General features: G+C 40.9%; 2 protein-coding genes across 3 annotated transcripts in view; both read right to left on the bottom strand.

Moving 5' to 3' along the window:
* lamc3 (laminin, gamma 3) overlaps positions 1 to 23,794 on the bottom strand; it is a 165,139-nt gene that overhangs the window by 21,964 nt on the left and 119,381 nt on the right. Inside the window, 7 exon segments of the mRNA XM_080876266.1 lie at positions 91 to 269; positions 441 to 583; positions 692 to 845; positions 2,091 to 2,336; positions 2,579 to 2,767; positions 18,018 to 18,245; positions 21,078 to 21,187. Of these exon segments, the coding sequence (XP_080732392.1) occupies positions 91 to 269; positions 441 to 583; positions 692 to 845; positions 2,091 to 2,336; positions 2,579 to 2,767; positions 18,018 to 18,245; positions 21,078 to 21,187 (1,249 nt within the window).
* The window catches only part of LOC308392914 (uncharacterized protein), a 160,258-nt gene that overhangs the window by 103,074 nt on the left and 33,390 nt on the right, over positions 1 to 23,794 (bottom strand). The window lies entirely within an intron of this gene.

Here is a 23,794-nt window from a genome sequence, read left to right as displayed (position 1 = left end):
CAGTAAAAATTTAAAAAATCCTGATTTTTTGTTTTTCTTCCAAACGCAAATATTAACGAACATAAACAATTTAACGAAACATAGACCCACCTGTTTCTTGACAAGGCCATAACAAACTGGGCATTCCTCGCACTGGTGTGTGGCTCTGTTGTGGAAATAGTTTAACTCACATTTGTCACACTTGTAACCCACAAAGCCCTGGCGGCAGTGGCAGGTGCCGTTACTGCGACACTGCATAGAAACGGAGCCCATCGGGTCACAGTTACAGGCTTGGTGAGGCAAGATGGGACCACAAGGGGATGGCAGAGCCGGGGAAGCAACAGAGATAAACATTTATAGAGTTAGAAATGCCTTCATGTGTGATCTGTATTAGAGGAAGTATTAGAGGATTAGAGGATGGCACATAGTGCAGTTGTGATGCCTTGAGTAAAGTACTGTACCTCTGCAACCTCGTGATGAGAATCCAAAGAAGCCCAAACGGCAAGTATCACACAGTCTCCCCTCCACTCCTGTGCGACACACACACTGCCCTGTGATTGGATGGCATGCCAGTGACGATGAGCCAATTGGATTACATTTGCATCTGAGGAAGGCAGGAAAATGACACATTAATGATAGAGTCTGCTTCTAAGAATAGTTATTACTGCTTTTCATACAAATCAACTCTGAAGCGCACAGGGGATCTGTTTACATTTCACATCCAATGCCTGGTTGGAGGTTGAAGAAGCCAACTTCGCAATAACTGCAATCCCGTCCGGTCACATGACTGAGGCAATGACAATTTCCTGTCTGAGAATGGCATTCATTTACATGCCCAGATGTTCCAGCAGAGCTGCAGCTGCATGCTAAAGGAAATAAACACAAAACTTGAAACAAAAAAATCTGTTTGCAGCTTGCAAACAGCTTGCGGTACAAGATACGCCTACTTTGTATATCTTCAACTGGCACACTGGATTTCTTGTATTTGTCATCTATTTAAATAGGCTAGTATGACGAACAAAGATAAATAAAGTTTTGATTTTAAGAACAAGCCACAATGATCCAGGAGAAACATCTAGGGATATGCATCTTTGTGTAGACCAATTTTAGTGCAGAGTTTGATACCTTTACATCGATCAAAAACGTGTGTTTTGGAATCTTTATTGTCTCAATAGGAGATGTGGGTTACTTGTTCGTCGTGTTCCAAACACATGTTGCTAACAGGGAAGCTGCAGAGTGCCACTGGTGGCCAACCTGTGCAACAATCATAACATAACAGGGTTGAAGTGTTTTTTTTAATTTTCATTTCTCATCCTTTATAAATGATTATAGTAATATATCAGCAAATAGCTAACACAACATCTTGCTTTCACATCTGCAGTTATGAGTGATTTGTTTATGTTATACAGCTTGATTTCAGTCACCAGCCAAACCAAATATTACATTTCCCAGTTTATCAATTCATTATGAAAACAATAAGAAAAGACAAAGAATAGAATAATAGAAGTCCTATATCCCTCTGTGGTGTTGTTCTGTTCTGTAGAGGCTCAACTGTGGTAGAATGAAGCATAAGAAAAGGATAAGACAATCAAAGGACAAACACGTCACAGCTATTACTGTTTCTGCTTTTGTAACTTCAGTTAGTTTTTTTCCCCCGCTTTCCATTCTCCCAGCCCAGCGAGTCTCTTCTTTTTTGTGTTATCTTTCTGACCCACAGCCATTTGTTCAAACCATTTTCAGCTTTTGCCTTTCATGACTCAAGACAGCTATACCTGTCAAAATAGAACTCTTGAATTGAAGGCAATTTGAATGGACTATTTTTTCCTCTTTTTAAAAGTCCAACCTGAAGGTCAAGTAGCCTTTAGTAGAATATGTCCATTAGCTTTCTGGTTGTAAACACAACAATATGACAGTATGAATTGTATGCTGATACAGTTTAAATGCAACACTGCCGGAAAAAAGGTTGAATGCAGTGGATGTTTCCAAGGGAAGCAAGCCAAACACATCTATAAGTGCAGGGGAACTCTTTCAGGAGACCCATCTTTCATTGCTCATCTTGCACTGACATCGTAGCGTCATAATAAATTACCGGCACACTCTCGGTTACTCACACTTGCACTTCTGGCCCACTGTCTGGTCCAGGGCGTTGCCGTAAAAACCCTGCTGGCAGCGTTCACAGTGATCTCCCTCCGTGTGTCCCAGGCACTTCAGACAGCGCCCAGTGACGTGGTCACATATTCCCACCGCGTTGAAGTCCACATTACCATTGCAGTTGCATCTCGCACATGGCTGAGCTGCCCCTGAGAGCCCTAGGGGGTCACCATAGTAGCCATCTTCACACCTCTGACAGCGCATTCCTACACAGAGAATGAGGTGAGAGAGAGACGGGCAGGAAATAGATGAATAGATGAGAAAGAACACTGCTGGAGGTCACCGTCACCCGACCTCAGCTCAAATTAAGGTGGAGTGCGCTACAGCCACCATCTTTTCAGTATCACGCTGTCGTGTGGAGACGCTCTGACTGCTTTGATCTTGACATAAAGCTCGTTACTCAGTGTGCTTCCCATCCATACGAATTTGTTTAAATTGTTCACGTCACCTGTCTGTCCTGCAGGGCAGTTGGTACAGACCACCGGTCCTGTCTCTGCAATTTGGACACAGCTGATCTGGCCTGGGCAAGGGCAAGGCTGACAATCACCAGGTGTGCCAATCAAAGAGTTGCCATAGTAACCATCCAGGCAGCGCTCACAGGTCGTCCCGGTGGTGAAGTCTGAGCATTCACATACACCTGAAAAACACACAAAAAAGACACATTGGTAATGCACATGCACACCTGCTTAGACAGTGTTGTTTATCTCACAAACAGGGGACAGAAAACAACGTTTTCCTCATCACCAGCAGAGGACGCTGTGTCTCTGACCATCACTGCACCTACTCCCCATAGATACTCCAGCTCTGTTAATAAAAGGGAAAAAAAAGAAAAAAAAAACATAGTGCTCTCCACAGCCCACCGCGGAGAGCGCAAGACAACTAAATTCACCCAGTCTATAATTGCTTTGGGAAAAATATAAGCCAAATGTGGTCCGAAAGACCTTCAAGAAGTAAAGCAATTCCCCCTCCAAGTGGGAGAGATTACCAATTCTATGATGTCCTAAAAAAAACAGAAAAAACAAACTGTTGTTTTGAAACCTCTTTTGAAGAACAACTTGCACCTTTAAGCCACTCTAAAGGATTTACTCACGTGCAAAATGTGTTGATATACATGCGCGTGCATAAAATCCCCGATGAATTCTGCTCGATTTACTGAGCTGCTTTTTGCCCTCATGTCACATTTCAAAATCCATTAAGCTACGGGTAGTGCTGAATGATATGGCATGATAATCGTAGAAAATACCCACAGCAGTGGAGGCACTGATATAATGTATGGGTATATGGAGTGAATGTAAAGCAGCTTTCGGTGACCTGCCGTGGCTCTGAAGTCACACGCTGAATCGAAGAGACCTACGTAGCGGTTTGAGCAACAACTTCTGAAGCCATTAAGACAAAAAAAATTCTCACATGATTTAAAGTGGCACATTAGTGTACCACAAAATAATAAGTGCTAACATTCTTGGAAGACATTAATTATAAGGTATAAAAATAGTATCTGCATTTGAGTTTCTTTGTGTGACTGCGCATATTTTTTTTTTTGGTGCACTGCAAGATTTTTTTTGTGTTTTAGTATTAATCAAATATTATATATATAATAATTAATTATATATATTATTTATATCTTCTACAGAACACCAGTAACATGAATCACAAATAATCTGCAGGCATGTGATTTTCTTTTTTTTCTTTTTTTTTTACTGAGTCCTCATTAAAATTTCCCATCACTCCCCTCATAGCCTACGGTGTAATTCAGTGAAAAGCTCTCTGCTGTGCATTTTTAAATCAGCTCACACTACTGAATATTGGAGTAAATAAATTCTTGCCTCTAGTTATGGGGGGGGGGGGGGGTCACCGCAACCAGTGTCCCCCCCCCCCCATCGTGAACCTGCGAGTATATGAGATGGAATAAAAGCTGCAAAGTCATTAGCGGTAACAATTATGCTTTTGCCTCATGAAGTGTAGACTTCTGGGAAAAAAAAAATTATTAGTTCTTCGACGATGTGAGGTGAATGATAGTAACTTTCAAGCATGTAATGCCAGTCATTTAAACAGAGCATTTAGCAATAATGATTGTTTCCAGCATGAAGAAGTGAGTCTTTCTTGAATTTCACAAGGCATTCCAATGACACTGATGTTGTGCAGTGTCAATCCCCAATGAGCCATAGTAAATTTAATGGCAGCAGAAATGTGCTGACTTTACTGAGTGTGAAGATGACTGAGCGTGATATGAGGCAGCGGAGCCACCGAGGGCCTCCTCGACGCTATTATCATTTTATCGGCTCCTCAGAAAAGCTAACGGCACGGATCGCAAAGTGACGCTGAATGGCAGGATCACGTGACGCTCCTCATCGTCATGCCAACCGCATCCCTTGAGAATCATTTTATCAATGAATCAATGACCGCTCACTCGGCCTGTTAATGAACTGGGATTTCTGTGATGCTAACGTCTGGAGCAGTGCGTTTTGAATCCTTTGACAAATCCACACAATCCTCCTATTCTGCTTTCACCTTCTCGTGCTCCTCCCCTTTCAGCTAAGGAGCCCTGCACTTCAGTGCTCTGCTCTCCTTGTCTCTTTTGTGATGGCAGAGCAATATTTCTCCTTGGTTTTTTTCTTCTTAAAGACGAGTCCTCCATCATATATATACATCACACTCCAAAAAAGCTCTTTTCTACCAGTGCTTATTCTACCTGCGCCCCATCCCTGCACTCATTCTCTCTGCAGGAGCGCATTCACACCCAGGACTAATGCGCTTCATTAATGGAGCCACTTGTGGCCAATAGAAATACAGTGGAATGCATCACTGAGAGATAGCTGCAGGGGCGCAGGCGGCCACTGTGGAACAAATGAAAGACAGGCGGCTTCACTCATTTCTCTCGTTCACATCTGAGCATCATTCACTGCTCCTCTCTCAAACGGAGTCGTTCTTCCAAAGATAGCGGTTATCGCCGCTCGTGGTAGCTTGTAATAACTTTAGCACCAGATGGAGACAGAAAAGGAGGAAACATATTCCAAGGAGAGATGGTTCTTAAATATTTTTTTTGTGTGTGTGTGTGTCTGTTTTGTTTTGAAAGAGATCGTAGCCCAACTCTCCTCTGTTATTACATTTGCCTCTAAAGTCTCAAGATTTATTTTCTGACTAAATTGAGTTTCTTAAGATCACCGCGTGTCATCTGCACCATCTTGGGAGGTCTTTCTGAGAATGAAGGGCGACGTGTGGGGCCCTTGATGACGTGTGAAGCCAGACACACAAGGAAAACAAGCAACTCAGCTGTGCCACTTAAGTGTTTAGGCTACTCGTCACTTCACGACTCAGCACAAACACGCATGAAAATAATCGTGGACTATAACAGATTCCTACATTTTCTGCCCCCCCTCCCATGCACATTAAACAATACTGCCGCACGGATGTGATTTCACAAACATGAGTTTTTCAAGAGCTCCACATTTTCCAGGAGGCTTGTCTCCTTAGCCCACTGGAACATTAAAATGCTTCTGGCCAAGGAAATTTATTTACTAATGCATGTGAACACACTGCTTTAATGAAGGGAAGGAGGAAAGAAAAGCAGAGACAGAGAGAGAACTTTTTGGCCTGCCACTTTAAGGCCTCAAGGGTGGAAGCCGGGTTAAATCTGCTGCGCGACTGTTATGGCAATGTTGTTCTCTAATTTAACACAGATATGCTGCTAGTGACTGCTGCTGCAGATGTGGCTTGTCATGGGCTCTGAATAAGTGGACTGCTGCAGAGGAGAGAGGGAGGGGCAGTATATTGTGTCCAGCGCCATACATAATGTGTGCAGTACGGATGACTGGGGAAATACGTTCTGTCGTGCTGTGACTGTGGAAAATAAATGCATCAATTGCTGTTTTGTGTATAGACGCTGTCAGCCAAATTGTTACAGCCAAGGCCCCCTGGGTATCCCGGGGATGGAAACTCTAACAGCAGTGGCTGTAGCTCATGTTGCCTCACTCTGGCTCTGGGTTACCTAGATGTTAGGGAGGAGCTGAACAAGAGATTTATGATGTCTTATTAAATGCTAATTCCATAAAACTGCTTAAAAAAGCCAATCAATAATAATCTTAAACTGCTTATTCTTTTTTCATGTAATTAAAAGGTGAGACTGTTATCTGAGACTTAACTGTAAGATCCACGGTGAGCCGTGTTATATGGCATGAAGAGACAAACTCAGGATGTTTGACTACTTCAGCCGTCCCCTAGACTAAAGTACCTCAACAACTAAACATTTATGTTTATAGGTTTGGAAGTTTATCCATTTTTTTTCGTCTTTGCACATGTTAGATGGATTCCCATGCATTAAATTTGAATCGCAGCACTCACACTGTATAGATGTTAACCTCAGGATGAACTGTAACAACGTTGGCAGTTGCGTATATAAAGTTTTATCATCAGGTTAAAGCTGTTTAGTCTGTGAGCAAATAGCCATCAAACTAATGACAAACAAGCTCAAGTGAAAAGGGGGAACTACTAAACATTATAAACCCAGACTGCATATAAATGATTGATGTAGCAACCAGGATATCACACGTGCTTTGAGATGAGCACTTTGACCTCCACCATCTTGGTGCTTTTGAAAGTGGACCTGCCGACCGAGCAGTGCACGCTCACACTTGGCAATCAGAAAGTGCTTGCTTTGGGTCAAATCATCAGTAAACACGATATCTCCTTTCACTGCTTTGCTGATGATATTCAACTATATCGTGTCCTCAATCCCAGGATGGATAAAATCATCATACGCTTTGAGGGCATCCAATTCTTAACAGAATTTCCTTTAGCTGTTGACAATAAAACAGATTTTTTTTCTGAGACATTGCAAAATTGAGATTCATTTGCTTAGACTAGTGCATTTCACTTTACTCTGGTCTCAGTCAGTCCTCTCAGTCCCGTCTACAGCCTGTCCATAATGCTGCTGCTGGGGTCCTCATAGACACACGAAAAAAGAGATCATATTGCACCTCTGGTAGCTTCTCTCCACTGGCTGCTTGTTTACAAATCCTCTCATGGCTTGACTCCTTCTTACATCGCTGACCCCTACAACCCTATTCAGTTTCCAGGTCCCTCCGGTCAGATGCTTCTGGCTTTCCCCCACTCTAGATTTAAACCCAGAGGAGACCGTGTCCTCTCTGTGTTTACCCCCAAACTGTGTAACAGCATTCCCTTCAAAGTCAAATTTTCTCCTTTCTTTTGAGTCTTTTAAAATTATGCCCATACCGCATTCCAGATACCTTGGAGCGCATTCCAGAAAAGGCGAGAAAAAACTTGTTTTGGTTCATAGCATCACTAGCAAAACAGCACAAGACTGCATGAGACTTTGCACTTAAAAAACACATTAATAGACAGAGTCTGGTTAGTGCTCTACATATGGCTCATTTAGTGAGTCAATAATACATAACAGTGGCAGTACAAATGAAATGTTTACAGTTTTACTACGGTTTATGTTCAGTGCCGCCATCTTGGATTGCTAACTGGATTGGATTTACCACCTCAGGGTGTTATGGTAAGACTTTCCGAGAGGAAAATTGAAGTTAAGGGGGCATTCCACAAAAAGTTCTGACTGGGACTACCAACTTCTTCAGGAATGCACCATTAAACTTATTTTTACTTACTAGCATTTGAGTCTGTCTGTATCTTTTTTGTCCATGACTGTGTATGTTTAGCACCTACTAAGATATATTTCACTTATTTCTTATCTATTCTTTTTTTTTCTAATCCTCCTTTTGTACAACACTCTGATCTTCTTGAAAAGATACACTACATAGACAAAAGTACTGGGCAACCTACTGATTACACCTACAGGAGCTACTTAGCCTTAGAAGCCCACTCAATGAAGTTCCTTGTGCTCATGTTAATACCAAAAATGGTTTGGAACTCAGCAGTCAGTGAATCAGTAGAGCGTTGGTGACTGAGGACTAGACGACGCTGCCCTGTAACTTCACATGTTCTGTACCAATGAAGTTGATTGTGGAACATGTAGGAGAATAGACCTTTATGACTTGTTGCAGTGGCATCCTATTACAGCAGCATCGGTGAATTACCCATTCTCTCACAAATGTTTGTAAAGGCAGACTGAATGGCAAAAATCTTGATTTTATGGACCTGTGACAACGTGACTGAAAACACCAGAATTTGAAGATACAAGGTATGGCCCAATACTTTTGTCCATATAGTGAAGGTTCACCTATCATATCAGGACATATACACACCAATAAAGTCTTGGAAGAGGCCATAGAAAATTATAATTGAAAGGCTATTTTCTCACATAAGACTATACAATCTGATTTGCAACCAGAGGAGTTGGCTCTTGCTGGCTTTTACAAAATATGCACATTTCCAAATTGGCTTCACTCGGAAGCTGCTTCATCTTTTGAATACAATCTGTGATTAAGCTTAAATAGTTAATTCATTTATTAGAACTGACATTGGCAATTAGTGCAAAGTCCAAAGCACCATCATGGCGGTAGATTTTTTTCCCCTCTTGTTTTTATTCTTTAAATCTTTGCCCATCTGTAAGTGGTCAACCATTCTGAATCCAATTAGTACCTAATGTAAGGAGCGGTTTTAATGTTCAATCCTCAGTATGATCCTTCTCAGGGCTTTTCCAATTGTTTCCAGCCAAAAGCATATTGCCACATCATTTTCATTATAAAATAATTAACATAAACAACGCAATAATGGGTTCATGTGGCACAAAACTGCAATTTAATATTGTTATTTTAAAAGTCAGGCATGATTAAAAACAACACTGGGTCTGTTTTATTCAGTCATTTAATTATTCTCTCTTTCTTTGCACAAATAGAATATTATAAATGGGAAATCACACACGAGGTAGGTATTTGTGCATTTTTATTAATGTGAAGTGATGGGATTAAGTATTTAGTTTATAGGGATTTGAAGGGGAAGCTCAGTTTGATCTGAGCGATCGTTAGCTGTGTTTGTAAGTCCACGCTGTGCATCCACAAACTGGGATCATTGGGCCAGTTTATAAATGCAGACAAATCACGTGTTTTCAGCACTTGGCTTTAATATTCAGGCGATGAAGACGGCCAGCTTCATTCAGTCTATCACACGCACCTGAATACAGCATGTGCATCTCCTCCAAAGCCGCTGAATAAAAAGGTCTTTCTTTTCCTTGTTCTGTTTCATAACAGCATATGCTTGTTTCTCACTTTGACATTTGTGCAGGGCCAAATTTTTGAATAATGTGCACTGGTTTTGCATAACTAAATGTCACGCCCACTGCAGTCTGGTGGAGGAGGTCAGGGAACTGAAGCGATTTTTTTTCTCCTGGTCTGGGCTTTTGAGCAGTGAAGTACGTACATTGAAATCAGGCTAATAAAGGCCATCACCCAGAGTACCTGTCTCCTTGCATCAATTAAGGCACAGATGAAGAAATGACCAAGTGTGCTGCTTACTGCATGCTCATTAGAATGCCAAGTTAAACTGGAGAATGCTGTGAGTCAGTGTTTACCAACAAAGGGGCACTTTAGAAGGAGATAGAGGAAGTCAGGGCACGCATTTCCCAAATGCCTCCTTAAATGCCATCGTCAGCCTCTCTAAGGTCATTAGTTGGAAAAATCTTTCAGAGAAAGTTGAGGCAGAAGAACTGATACAGAGGGAAGCTGGCTCTAGTGGTGGTTTATTCAGCCCCTTAATCTCTCTGGTGGGTTGCATTTGTTGCAGGCTAAGCCCTGAAATGCCTGGCCTGTATCAGCATGATGGGATATGAGGAGCGACAGTGAGGGGAAAAGGAAGTGAAAAAGTGCAAAATAAGACAGATGTAGTCCGTTACAAAGCATCTTTCCATGTAATTTCTACTGCTGATCCTATTTGGCACGCTTTACTTATCTCCTCACGACCAGCACATTTATTCTACACAAAAATAAACAGAAAGATAAACAATGTGCTCACTCTCTCTGCCTGTCTTAGCTTCTAGTCACACTGTCAGTGATTGCAGATTTGAAAAGGTTTCGACCTTTCCCTGATGAAATCAGTTCAGACAAGGAAAACTCAGTGCAACGAACTAGCTACATCCATAAAATTACACAGAAAAAAGGAATTTTACTGACCTGAACACAAACAAAAGATATAAAAAAGAAAAGAAAATTGAAGCAATGTCCTCAGAAATCCCCCCACAAGTATTTATACTGGTTACTGAATTTGTTGGTTTGCACTCACTTTCAAAAAAATCCAGAAAACAACAGATTAGTAAAATGTAATAAATCGATTTGCATGTCACTGAATGAATTAAGTATTTGGTCCTCTACATCCCAGCCAGAATTCTGGCTCCCACAGACTGGCTGTGTGTCCAAGAGGCACACAGATTACAAGGAAACAATCAATCAATTACCGATCCTGCTGATCTCAACTTGTTATGTGATGTGTACAAAGTACACCTGTCTGCATAAACAATTTCTTCAATTCCGACCTCTCCACCACCATGGGCAAGACCAAAGAGCAGCCAAATGATGTCAGGCACAAGATTGTAGACCTGCACAACACTGGCATGGGCTACAAGACAATCAGCAAGAGGCTTGGCGAGAAGTTGACAGCTATTGTTTGATTATTCAGAAATGGAAGAAATGTAAAATGACCATCAGTTGCCATCTGTCTGTGTATCTACATGCAAGAGCTTATCTCTTGGGGTAAGGATGATCATAAGAAAGGTCTATTGAATATGAAATTGCAACCCAAAACTAGAAAGGTGGAACTTGTTCATGATCTGAAGGCAGTTGGGAACACAGTCAGCAAGATCATTGGTAACACACTGCACTAGATTGAATTGAAATCTTGCAGCGCCAACAAGGTTCCCCTGCCTAAAGAAGCACATGTACAGACCTGTCTTAAAAAGTTTGCCAGTGAACATCTAAATGAGTCAGAGAAGGTTTGGGAGAAGGCGCTGTGGTCAGATGAAACCAAATCAAGCTCTTTGGCATCAAACCGACCCACCATGTTTGGGGGAAGAAACTGGCTGAGTATGACCCAAAGACACCATCCACACAGTCAAGATGGAAACATTATGCTTTGTTCTAAGGGTTCAGGATGACTTCACTGCACTGAGGGCCAATGAAAGGGGGCCTTGTGTTGCAAAATCTTGGACCAGAACCCCCTTCCCTCAGTCAGAACACAGAAGATGGGTTTGAGTAGGTTTTCCGGCATGACAGTAACCCAAAACTTACCACCAAGGCAACAAAGGAGTGGCTAAAGAAGAAGCACATTAATGTCATGGAACGACCTAGCCAGTCTCCAGACCTAAGTCTGATAGAAAATCTGTGGAGGAAGTTGAAGCTTCAAGTTTCCAAGCAGCAGCCAAGAAACCTAAAGGATTTAAAGAGTTTCTGTAAAGAGGCTGAGAAGGGTTCTTGTCTTCTTGTACTAAGTCAAGTTTTGCTGGAGGATCAAACACTTATTTCACTCAATGACATGCAAATCAATGTATAACTTGAAAACCCAAGTCTTTTGCACAATGCTGTACATGAGATGGATGCTGCAGCTTTTATATATACCGACCACCTCCCAGTGATGGTAGTGTTTTCTTAAGACGTAAGTATAAATGTAACGCACCCTGTAAGAGAACACAGGCCTATTAGAAAGAGGCGCTAACAGGGGAACTCAGATAAAGCTCCCTAACACTCACTAACCAGCACAGTGTTGAGAGCATCGTGTGTTTCAATTGTTTCTTTGATTAATGAGCGCTCTCCTGCAATATGGGGTGCATAGAAAATTGAGTGTTCCCATTTTATCTATACATTATAATTATGCCTCCATATCCCCCTTGAGATCATAAATTAGGGCCTCTGCCCAGTTTTATGGATGGTGTATATGCAATTACCACAGCCAACATGCTATAAAGAAATGCGTCCGGTCCTGTGGTGTGGTGTAGTAAAGTAAAGGTTTGTGAAACTGTGGAAACCTATAGTGTACACATATGTTCTTTTTTTTTTTTTTTTGCATTCTAACAACATGTGTCTGACTTCATCGGCCCTGCAGCACAAGAGCTCGGCAGAGAGTTCCACCACAAATATTAACATTTCCAATCTGTTGTGCTGCTCTACAGCAAATAGGACCGACACGACTCAGGGAGTGTTAATAAATCATGATTATGAAGCACCATTGGCTGCAGCTTCCCTCGGCAGCCAGCGAATAAATTCCATCCCAGTTTTGTCTGTGGGCACACCCCGCATGATGATACAAGTCGTTAGGTAATTATACAGCAATTAAGATTCTGATAGAAGAAACAGCAGGTTGGTCCGCCCTCCTAGTGACACACGATGAACAGGATGTCTCTAATCAACTTACTTTGATAGTTCCCCTTGACCAGAACTTATAGATTCATGGAGCGCCTCTCTTGCTTGTTTGCTTGCTGTTATATAAAGGAAGCCGGCTTGTGTTCACAAGGCGACAAGCCATCATCATTCATTTCCAAAAAAAAAGAAGAGGATAATTTTAACTAGCTTCCTTTTCTAATAAACAGCCAGCGCTATTCAAGTGTCAGTCCAGGGGACACATCATAAGAAACATTTATAATACATGACTCAGAGGACACATTGCTTTCCTCTCATTCATCATTTGCATAGTGTCTGAGCCAGGTATATATTTTTAACGCATCCTGAAAAGTGTCTGTGTGGGTGTGTATGTGTGCATGGGTGTGTATGTGTGTGTGTGTTTGTTCAGTGAAAATTGTTCATAATTTGAGGAGACCTGACAGGGGAAAATGATAAAGATACGATTACGACACTCCAAAGTATCGCTTGCTGTGTATAAACCACTTTGATGCCAAAACTGTTAAGCAAGTTCATGATTGAGTTAATAAAAATTGCACGGATTGTGTTCAAACGATGCTGAAAACACAAAACTGATTTTCATTTATTACCTCCCCACTTTCCCTCTCTGTGGTCCAAGTTGAAGTACTAATGCTACTACCTCCTATTTAAAATAAAAGCATTTGTTCGCCTTCGTAAAAGCATAAAAGAACAGCATGGACTACTATGCCAATATAAAGGAAATACAACAATGAAAGACAGAAGGCCACATAGGGAGTAGAAACTGGAGAACGCTCCCCACAGAGGGGAGTAAAGGACGTAAAAAGGAGAAGAAAAAAAACATAACAAAGTCAAGGTGACTGGTGAGAGCAGGTGGAGTTTTTAGCTGACAGGAAGAAGGAAGCGGGAGAGAGCAAGAGACTGACAAGGGAGTCTGCCGAACAAGAAGAGGCAGAGAGGGAGAGAGAAAGAGCGTGTGACAGAGAAGGAGACAACCAGATTGAGAAGAGACATAAGAGACAGGAAATCTGCAAGCAAATTAGACATCATTAGCCAAGAGGCGGTTAACAAGTCTAATTAGGGGAGAGGCAGGCAGGCAGTGATACTAGACTTGCTTCCGGACCTCAGACACATGCACACAGAGTCAGTGATATAACCCACACACACTCACACACACAAACATAATGCGCACTCTCAGCCAAAGCTCCAGGCATCTCTTAACTAGGTCATATCTCTGAGTCTTCAAGATGTAGGGTAGGAAAGAAGACGGGTAAGGAGAGGAAGAGAGAGATTGAGGGAAGATAAAGGATGGAGGGTGAGACCTTGGATGGGATAGTTGTCTGCTCTTGGTGAGATGGAGTCGTTTAAAAGCTGTGCGAACGAGATAGCGTGGAAAAGGCTCAGGGAGGAAAATAAAGAGCGCACGCTGACAGACATGTAAGCATATCTAAATAAGCGCACACAGGTTGACTTGTTTACACACCCAACAGCTGCCGTTTTACTTCTGTCATTTATGGAACGTTACATTTGGGATGTGAATGTGAAAGCGTGCTCCGACTGCTGTTATTGTCGCCCACAAGAAAAAAAGTCTGGTACTTTAAATACAGACTCTTAGATTATCTGTTATTATAAAGATTAGTTGAAATGAGGATACTGCTGTATTAGTAGAGCCACCCAGTTTTTAAGTTTTGAGTGATAGCTTGCCAATGCTCCTGAGGGATGGCTGAGCTACATTCCCTTGAAGTGATGATGACTGAATGTCAGTTCTAGAAAGACTAAAAAAAAGAAATGTTTCAGTCAAAGAGCCTCCATCTTTCTGTTCTTCCCCTCTCTCACGGGCCCAGTGATAGAAAATATTGTCTCAAGATCCCTCGTGTCATGTAACACTGGCTGAATACTTCAGACTTCATTTTAGAACTAGAGATTTGGATCTGTATTTTATTGAATGGCATTATATTGAAATGCCCTTTTCCCAAATTCATTTGGAAAAAGGGCATTGCAGCTCCCTCCTCGTGGAATCAGATGCAACATCTCTTAAAACTTTAAGAGCTGGTCTCGCTAAATGTATTTAAGGTGTTTTTAGGTAACCTGGAGGCAGTTACTTCAGGCTACAAATGTTTTTCATGAATATTACGACTCACCCAAGACTATGCCTTTTACTTATGTTTTGGGCTTTATTGACAAAGAACTTCAAGAATTTTGGTGGTTTTTGCTTTTTTACTACTTGTACTACTTTTTTTATCACTTGTAGTAGATTTGCATACTTGCCTGTTCTGTGTGTATTTACTACTGTTGATTGTCCTGGACATCATTTTGGGGTTGGAACACAATGCTAAATTTTGCTCTACAAGGGCCTGATATCCTCCCTCCTCTTAGAAACTATATCAGGTAAAAAGAAAATTCTTTGTTTTTAGATTCATCAGGTCACAATAAGCCCAAATAGCAAAGAGAAATTTAAAAATGCATGCCATGAAAGAGTTTGGGTCTTAGGAAGTTAATTTTAGATCCCATTACATTTTTCAGTAACACAGTAATGTAACGCATTACTGGGCTAAATACAGTAATGACATTATAGCTAGAATGACGGTGTTACTTGCGTTACAAAGCTCCTTCAATTATCTGAGGAAGATTGAGCAAATAAACAAATAAATAAAAAAAAGAAAAAGCAAAAAAATCAAATGACTGCTTTGAAGTCTCTTTGGGCTGGCTTTTAACTCTTTGTGTTCTTGGTTTTGTGTTCATGTGTAAACACTAAAAGAAAGATCCTATTTGCCGTCATCAGGACAGGGATTTGTGTCAGTGTGTGGGACTGTAGCCTCAGGTTTATTCTGTTAAGTGGCTTGGTAATGCGTAACTAATGTAGCAAACAGCGTAACTGATTACTTTATCTGGCAAGTAATTAAGTAATGTACTACATCACTTTTAAGGAAAGTAATGAGTAATGTGCAAAACTTTTTTTTTTTAGTAATGCCTCCGACATTGAAAAAGAGACTCTATAAACAATAAACACTAATAGAAACTAATAGTGGCATTATTGAGCACTTCCACATGAGACTAACGGTAAAACTGTACTCAAATATGACACAATGAAATTTACACTTTTCTACTTTTTTGTCTTGATTCTGAATTGACACTTGAAGCTGTCAAAACAATATGTGAAATTATTCACAGTGGTTTGTTACGCTTATCTATCAGAAAGAGCATTTCTCATTCTTTGTTTGCAAATAATGTTTTAGCACATTTAGGCAAATGACCAGACACAGCTGCTGGGAATTGCGACAAATGTCAGTTGGATTTGTTTTTGTCAGCAAAATGCATTTTACTGTTTTTCTATAAGACGAGTAGTTTAACTCTCCAAAGTTAGTTTTTTCAACGTGCAGGTCATCAAATGTAGAATAGTACAGAAAAGCCGACATTTCATAAATTGCATTGTTATGGAGTGGCTGATGTGATCAACCAGTAAATTTGTTTCCAGGTGAAACGCAAGGAAAGCTTCAAGGAAGGCATATATTGCCCAGCTAGCTTTGCTCCTTCAAGTCACACTACATAGAGACTGTTGCTGACTGGATGTTTGGTAAACTTAGTATTCTTTAATTGATTTTGAGTGGTTGCTGGAAGTTTCTGCGTTTCCTGGCAAATTGCTGGCAAGATGTGTAGTCCCGGACTAAGTAATTAACGGTTCTGGTAGCTTGCTTGCTATCGCTAGCTTAAATTGGACACAAAGAGATATACGGTGGTGCACCAAAAAACACCTTGCGGTTACTTTGGTTACTAGGAGACTTTACAGGTTTAAGTCATGAGTATTTTTTTTACAATTTTATGACACTTGAGAGACACAGAGTTACAATCATTTCTGATTCTGCTCAGAGAAAAACATTGAAGCTAAAGCGTGCCCTTGGAGAAGAAACAGGAGTAATAATGTGTGATATTACAGTATATGAAGGGGGAGACAACACAAAATAGGAAGATGTATTTTGATTTGTTTACTGTTTTGTCTCCTGTTACACTGCAATAGAAAGCATTTAGCATCAGTAGTTTACATGTATTTTTTTCTTTTCTATCCAGTGCAGTGTTATTGTTTTCCATTCTCAATTACATTACTATCCCTGCAAATTTACATGCAAATGTGAGTGCTCTTTTGCCTGACAATGTAAAACGTTGTGCTCCTGAAATCAGCATCTAAACAGTATTCAATTAGCAGTCAGTTATCATAATAATATTCTGGTACAGTGGGCATTCAGCAAGAGGACAAAAAAAAGGAGGACAAGAATTAGGACAAAAGGAGATGAGAAACACACTTCTAGGATTTTCCAGGCTCATCTTGTTTCCTCCCACAGCCCAAATACAGTATTTTTGGTTAATTAGTGATTCACAATTGGCTGTAGGTGTGGATGTGTGTTTCTCCATTATCCCTGTGATGGACTAGCATGGTGTACTCAACATTTCTCCACTGTATGCTGGGAAAGAATCCAGACCCCCCTGGTAACTCTAAGCTGGATAAGGCCCCAATCTCACAGGCTTAGAGACCAGTCGGTGACCCCCTTGCTACTGCTGATGATTTGGAAAAAATGTGGAAGGGTTGCTGGCTGGGTGAAATCAATTGCAAAAATACTTGCTGAATACTAGAATCCCGAGCCTCCTAGTAGATGCACCTATGATATCAATTTCAAAATCCTACGTTGCCTTGTTCTCAACTTATTGCATTCACAAGATTTTCAGAAAGCCTGGCCTTTGACCTGAACCTTGAGATCGAGGTCACTGAGATTTGACCTCGCCCAGGATTTTTAGTAGAGACACTTGTGGTATCAATTTCAAATTCCTATGTCTCTTCATTCTTGAGATATTGGATTCACAAACATTACCAGATGCAATAAATAAGGAATCTGCAAAACTGCATTATGCGAATCATTACTTCTTCTTCTTTATTGCATTTTTCAGCTCTACACCTGCCCCCTAGGATGAGGAGGATGTGCGTGGACTCTTTTGCACTTCTAAACCGGACGCCATTACCTCCCTGCCTGCTGCCATCGGCATAGCCCGCATTGGCTCTACATAGATTCACCACAGACCTCCAGTAAATGGACCCTGTGACAATGGACAGATGGACGAATAGATAGCGAGCCATAGGCTATTTACAAAAATCCACCTCTATTAAAAAGGATTATTCTTTATTATTTAGACCACTCTTGACTTCTGAATTCCATGTGAAGTTTGCCATATGTGTTTTCTTTTTTATATTTATACTCTCCAAACTTTAGTTTACACTTCTGACCAACACTCAAGATGTTTTCTCGTATACAACCAAGGCCCCCCAAAGACACAGAGAGATTAAAAAAAGCTGTTTTGACAGACTGTGGCACACTCCCTATAAGTAGTACGTTGACTGTGAAACTAGTGAAGTGCACCTTTAAAAATGAAATGCACTTGATTTATGAATTCAACATTTTCATGCTTTTTTTCCCCTACTTCAGCTGGAGTCGCTGAAACAGAAATACTGCTGACTGGCTGTCAGTGAAGTGGCACCAAATTCATTATGAATTCCTGATATTTTTCTAATTTATCACATGAACACAGCTGTGTACAACGCAATGTCAATGTTTCACTTATTACCTGTCTCTGGATGGCACGTTCCATGCTGGTGGCAGTTGCATGGAACGCATGCCGAGAGAGGCCCTCTAGCAGGCTCTTCCCGGGTAAATCCGGGGGCACACTGTTCACAAAACTGGCCCGCAAAGCCCGGGGGACAGGAACAGGATTCCACCCACAGAGCAGGAGGAAAGGCTGGGTCAGCTGAGACGACTGCTGAGGTCATGGTTACTCCTGCGAGCTGTGATGTGTCTGGCAAGGAAGGAAAAGGAGGAATGTCAAAGATGTTAATACAAATCTTTCTCTGGAATAAGCGACAGGTGCAAGTGTGTGTGTGTGTGTGTGTGTGGTGATAGTGGGAGGTCTCTGCATCTTGTTAAGCAGTAGGTTATTAGCATTTGTTGCAGTGCCGTCCCTCTCTCCCTGTCTCATTATAGGTTTTGGCCTGTGTTTACATTTTACAGTCAGATACACACATGCACCCACACATACACACTAACACAATAACCGATTCATCCACCCACACGGCCATAAATGCCGCACTTAATGCTTGCTTACACACATGTGCCTGCACGTGCCCACACACGTACACTTGTGATCCAGGGACTCTTTGATATAGCAAATGAATAAATCACTGCAGCAGAGCAAGACAAGAAAAAAAAAGCAGACAGGAGACTCTGTGGAGGTATGTCAAACGTGCAGTTCCTGTGGGGTTTTCAAGATCCCGCTCTCCTCTCATGAATAGTGATGGGGGCAGGCCATGCTGAACTGTATCCCTCTCACCCTTTACTGCCTGAGCCACAGCCGCAGAACACAAAATTACTTTTGGTGTACATTACCGTGTCCGTTTTCAATAGCCAGACAGACGATAGACGGACAGATTCTATGCACGTATGACTATGTAGCAGTTGTCAGATAAGGAATAAACCAAGTGTGGATGAGCGACTGCATAATGACCTGAGTGGCAGAAACGGCGAGGGGCGAGACAGTGGAAGAACCAGAGGAGAGGATGGACCTTGACATCTAACAAGCCATGATTCAGAGATTCCTTGAGCGGTGATGAAAGACGGTTCATTTACACCTCTGAGGGATAATCAGTAGGCAAGCCAGTCCTCTTCCCTTTCCGCGACTTGCCTTAGCCTCTACCCTTTACTCTCCAGTAGCTCCTGAATTCTATTAGCTCGTTCAACGGGTGGAAATGTGCAATTAAAACAGTTTTCAGACACTGAAGCCTATATTTTGGTTAATTAAAAGCCTTCCATTTTAAGTCGTGCTGCGCAAGTTCTCTCCATCAATCCTTTTTCTGCAGGAAACCTTGTCAGAGCAGTTGAGATTTTACTTGCAACAAATGACTTTACAGCAGCCTGGCAGACTCTGACTGTCATGGTCCTGGGTCATTTTGACCCAGTGTTCTTAGTTTTTCTGTAGTTTTGTATTTTGTTTCTTATGTCCATTGGATTGTTTGGTTTGGTATTTGGATTCCCTCTGTGTCCATGTTTTTATTGTGGTGTTTGCTCTGGTACCGTGTTCCCACCCTATGTGTTCTGTGTTCTCCTCATCCCCTCGTATTCATCCTTCTTCTCTGCCTCTCTCTCTGCCTCTCTCTCTCCGTGCTCATCTCTGTGTACTGTGTTGTGTTTAAGGTCCACATCTTGGTGTCAGTATCGTCAGTTTCGTGTCCTCCCTGCTCGGCCATGAGTAATTGTCTTCAGCTGTGTTCCCCGTGTGTTCCCACTCCCCTCGTTACCTTCTGTGTATTTATGTCAGAGTGTCCCTTTGTTCTGTGTTGCGTCGTCCCTCTAGGTTGTGTGCATTTTCCGTGTCTTCCCAGCGCCTCAGTTTTTAGTTGCTCCCAGTATAGTTTTATATGACTTCTTATGTTCCTGTTAATAAAGACCGGCCTTTGAGTTCATCCCCGTGTGTCTAGAGCCGTGCATTTGGGTCCTCTCTTGCCTTCACACAGCCGCCGCATGACACTGACAATTTAGGTCTCCTTAGGCGCCTGTACATTTAACCATTAAGCCATTGATTTCCCATAAACTTTCAATACGGCCACACTTGCTGTTCAAACCTAATTTTTTTTTGTGGTTGGGAAAATAAAAGCCCTTTACTGCGACTGTCATCACAGCCTTGCCTTAGTAACCTAAAGACAATACTGTCACTTAAGTAATACAGTTCTGTTAATAAGACACTCTCTGTGGTGCAGGGAGAATTTTAAAGAATGAAGGAAAATGTGAGAGGCAGAGATGAGAATGATGAGAGGACAGCTTTATGGGGTTTGGATATTAAAGTTTGTTGCACCGCCTGCAGCGATAAAGCACTTCTAACACTGTTTGAGAATGAGTTTGAGACCTAACACAAGTCATTAACAGTTTCTCCCCCATAATGTGCAAAAGATGCAGTGTAAACTGTGTGCTTGACTTTGATACCACGTTCATGTGGGTAGGTAGGTGGGTGGGTACAGAAAACAGTTTGATGGAATATGCATGAGTGTGCCTGTGTGTGTGGGTTTTTTTTATTTTTGTGCCTAAACGCCATGCATGTGGAACTACATAAGAGTCTGTGTGGTGACGCCTGCACCAAGCAGCTAATTAAAATGGTGTAAGTAAGTGTGAGGAAGCTGGTGATTTTGTCCAGCTGTTCTGTCTCCTCCACGCTTTAATCCACCGTAATGCCTCTCAGATCCCGCTGGTTCATTACAATACAAACTATCAAATTTCAAGAACTCATCGCAAACATCTGGGAATAAATGTCCCGTTCTGTTGCAGAGCCAGATAGGGGACAGTTGAACGATTCCTCGAGCACAAACACCAACACCGATTTACTAGCAAGTTCTGCTGCAGCTTGAATAATGTGTTCCTGTCTGGTTAAAGAAAACGGTCATAAAAAACAATGATTTTAGTAATTTTGTAAGCCTCTAAATGTTGGCATTATTTGTAAATAGTGCTTTCAGAAAAATAGATTTGATAGATTTTATTTGCTCCTACAGCACATACCACCCATTTAAGGCTCCAGTGTAAGTCATGTAAAAATGAATTGGATATGCTTGTTGGGACAAGTTCATAAACACAAACCAACACTTACAGTTGTGTCCCCCAGCATTGCTGATCTTGAGAGCCGTCAGGTTGTAAAGGAGGAGTTGGAAGTCAAAGGCAGAAAGAGCAGGTTTAAATCTCTTCTCGTTTTCATCAAGCCTGTCAAAAAGGAAAACAGCAAACGTGTCATTTATTTAATATTTGCTAAAAGGCCTGCAGGGCTTTATCAAAATTTTAATTTCGAATGTAGTGACCTGTCGAACAAATTTTAAAGACTGTTGGACACATGAAACACATGCAAATGGAGAACATTGCATGGCATTTTTAGGGGGAAGATAATATTAACCTATTATATATGAAAATCCAAAGAATTGGGATTTATAATAAATGATTTCTAAAAACATATAAATGTTAAGATTTGCTGACAATGTTCATTCATTCAATCATACTGGCTCACCCAGACATATATACACAGAGATAGGGCTGCTCGATTATGGCAAAAATGATAATCACGATTATTTTCACTGAAATTGAGATCTCGATTATTTGACGATATTTATTTAACCCTTTAAGACTTACCATAGAACCAAGTCCGCCAGAGCTTATATTATTTATTTTTTTACATGCTGTAGTGCCATTTTTGGGAGCATTTCAAGTTGCTATACATCAATACAACTGTTATAGCCCATATTTTAATAATATGTATGCATTAAGCCCATAGTAATTACATTAATTGCAAAAAAGTGCAATAAACTACAAAAAAATTGAAAATCGTTTTTGTTTTTTACATATATTTCTACTTGGAGAAATTTAAGAGGCTTATCCCTCAAAACTTTAAATACAAAAAAGTTGCAAAAAATAGTTTCCCACCACAGGAAATTTATTTTGACTGTCTTCATAGTTTTATTTTGGAGATACAGCAATTTTTATATACTGCAGGAAAAACAAAAAAACAATCCTATGATGCAAATTTGCAAAGAAAACAGCATGTGCATCAAAATAAACTATTTCCAGCAGTGCAATATGAGTTCTAAGCATCCCAGCAACTATTCAGAAAAGTCAAACATGACTTATAAAAACACCAGTATAGGTTTTTAAGGCCTACAAGTAAAAAACTACATTTTCCGCGAAATGACGTCACTTCTGGTTTCAGACAGGAAATGGCGGACATGCGATAGTTCGCGTTGAGTCTTTTTCAATGTGGGAAGTGTTATGAACAGCTGATCGGATCGGCAAAGCGTGTTTCTGGAATATTATGTTTTTGTTCCTGCAAGCGCTTTTTATGCAATTTTTGCAAAGCTATATGTGGAAGGAAACCGTGACCTAGGACAAGCTGATGGCATAAGATGTAAGTAAAACTGTAACAAAGTTTACACACTGTGTCTACTTGATCCACGTCTGACTCCGCAAACCCATAATGTTTCCACACCACTGAAGTTTTTTTTTTTACCTCTCTTTTCAACCAACGGCAGTCACTCTCCTCTCCAAATAACTTCTGCTTAGCTTTCCGAGCTTCCCTCGAGTCCTCTTAATTGTTGTGAGGCGTGTTCGAAATGCAGAGAGGTGCGCTCGATTTGCCACACGGAGCAGCGTGAGAGTAAAGCACGAGGGTGGGGCTAATAATTGGCTCAGTCATTTTTAATGATCGTTGAAAGCCCAGATCGTAATCGTGATTAAAATTCGATTAATTGAGCAGCTCTACACAGAGACGTATGTTACAAGTAAAAAGAGATTTGTGTCCTACACATACAAAATATGATTAATCTAAACAATTCGATCAACTGTCTTATTGCCTCTTGTGATAGATCATATGATCCTTGCATATGTCTTGACCGTCTATGTCAGTTTACATCATGGCAACCAACTCTTTCTTGAGGGTTTTCTTTCTCCAGACATGCTGCTTTTTTGCACAAGCTCTTCAGGTTTCTTACACTTGTTTTCACACTGTTTATGTGCCAAAAGAGAAATGATTTAAACCAGTTTTGAAATGTGATTTCACTAATTCATGAGCCCGAGGCACTTTGTCAAGATAGCCATGCAGTAGTGGTTACACTTTGACTTGGATTGTCAGCTTTGTTCTTCATATTTCAACTTGTGATCTTTAAAAGATATTACAACTTCAATCTTAATACTTTTAGCTCATTTTCCACATTTAACTTTGTTCCCCATGTTTTCCATAATGCACCCCTAAAAGTTGGTATGAAACACAGAAAACAATTCAAAAAAGAAAACAACCGAATGTAAATATGCTGACTTCAACATATATTCAGGGTCTTCATCACAGAGATTTGCCATCTGTTGGAGGATGTTCTGCTAAGGCAGTCAGCACAGCTGACATCTGCCTGTTTTACTTCTGGCATCACGCGTACTTTCCATCTTGATGACAGGTGCTGTGTCAGCTCTGCGCCGTGTTGTTGTGTTGAAAAATTTTCACCCGCTGTTGTGTCAAGGTCCCAAAGGTAAGGAACAGCCGAATTAAGTGATATATTCATATACTCTCCATTAAGGAATGACTTACAGGTAACGTTGTCTAATATATGGGACTCAGCACTGCATCATTACCAAATCGTGTTTCCCATTAATAAAAATATGCTCCATTAGTCAAGCTATCGAGTCTGCGGTTACAAACGCCGTCCCAATACATGGAATTTAATCCACTAAACATTTTTATAGTACAGATAATACCAAGGATGAAATAGTAAGAATTACACCTAGTATTTGCTGGCTATTGCTTTAAAATTTAATTTGAATGTCCAAAAAACCATT

Source organism: Rhamphochromis sp. 'chilingali' (assembly GCF_963969265.1).
Source record: "Rhamphochromis sp. 'chilingali' genome assembly, chromosome: 2".
Taxonomy (NCBI): Eukaryota; Metazoa; Chordata; class Actinopteri; order Cichliformes; family Cichlidae; genus Rhamphochromis; species Rhamphochromis sp. 'chilingali'.
The sequence above is the reverse complement of the archived record's forward strand: the minus strand, read 5'-3'. Positions and strand labels throughout refer to the sequence as shown.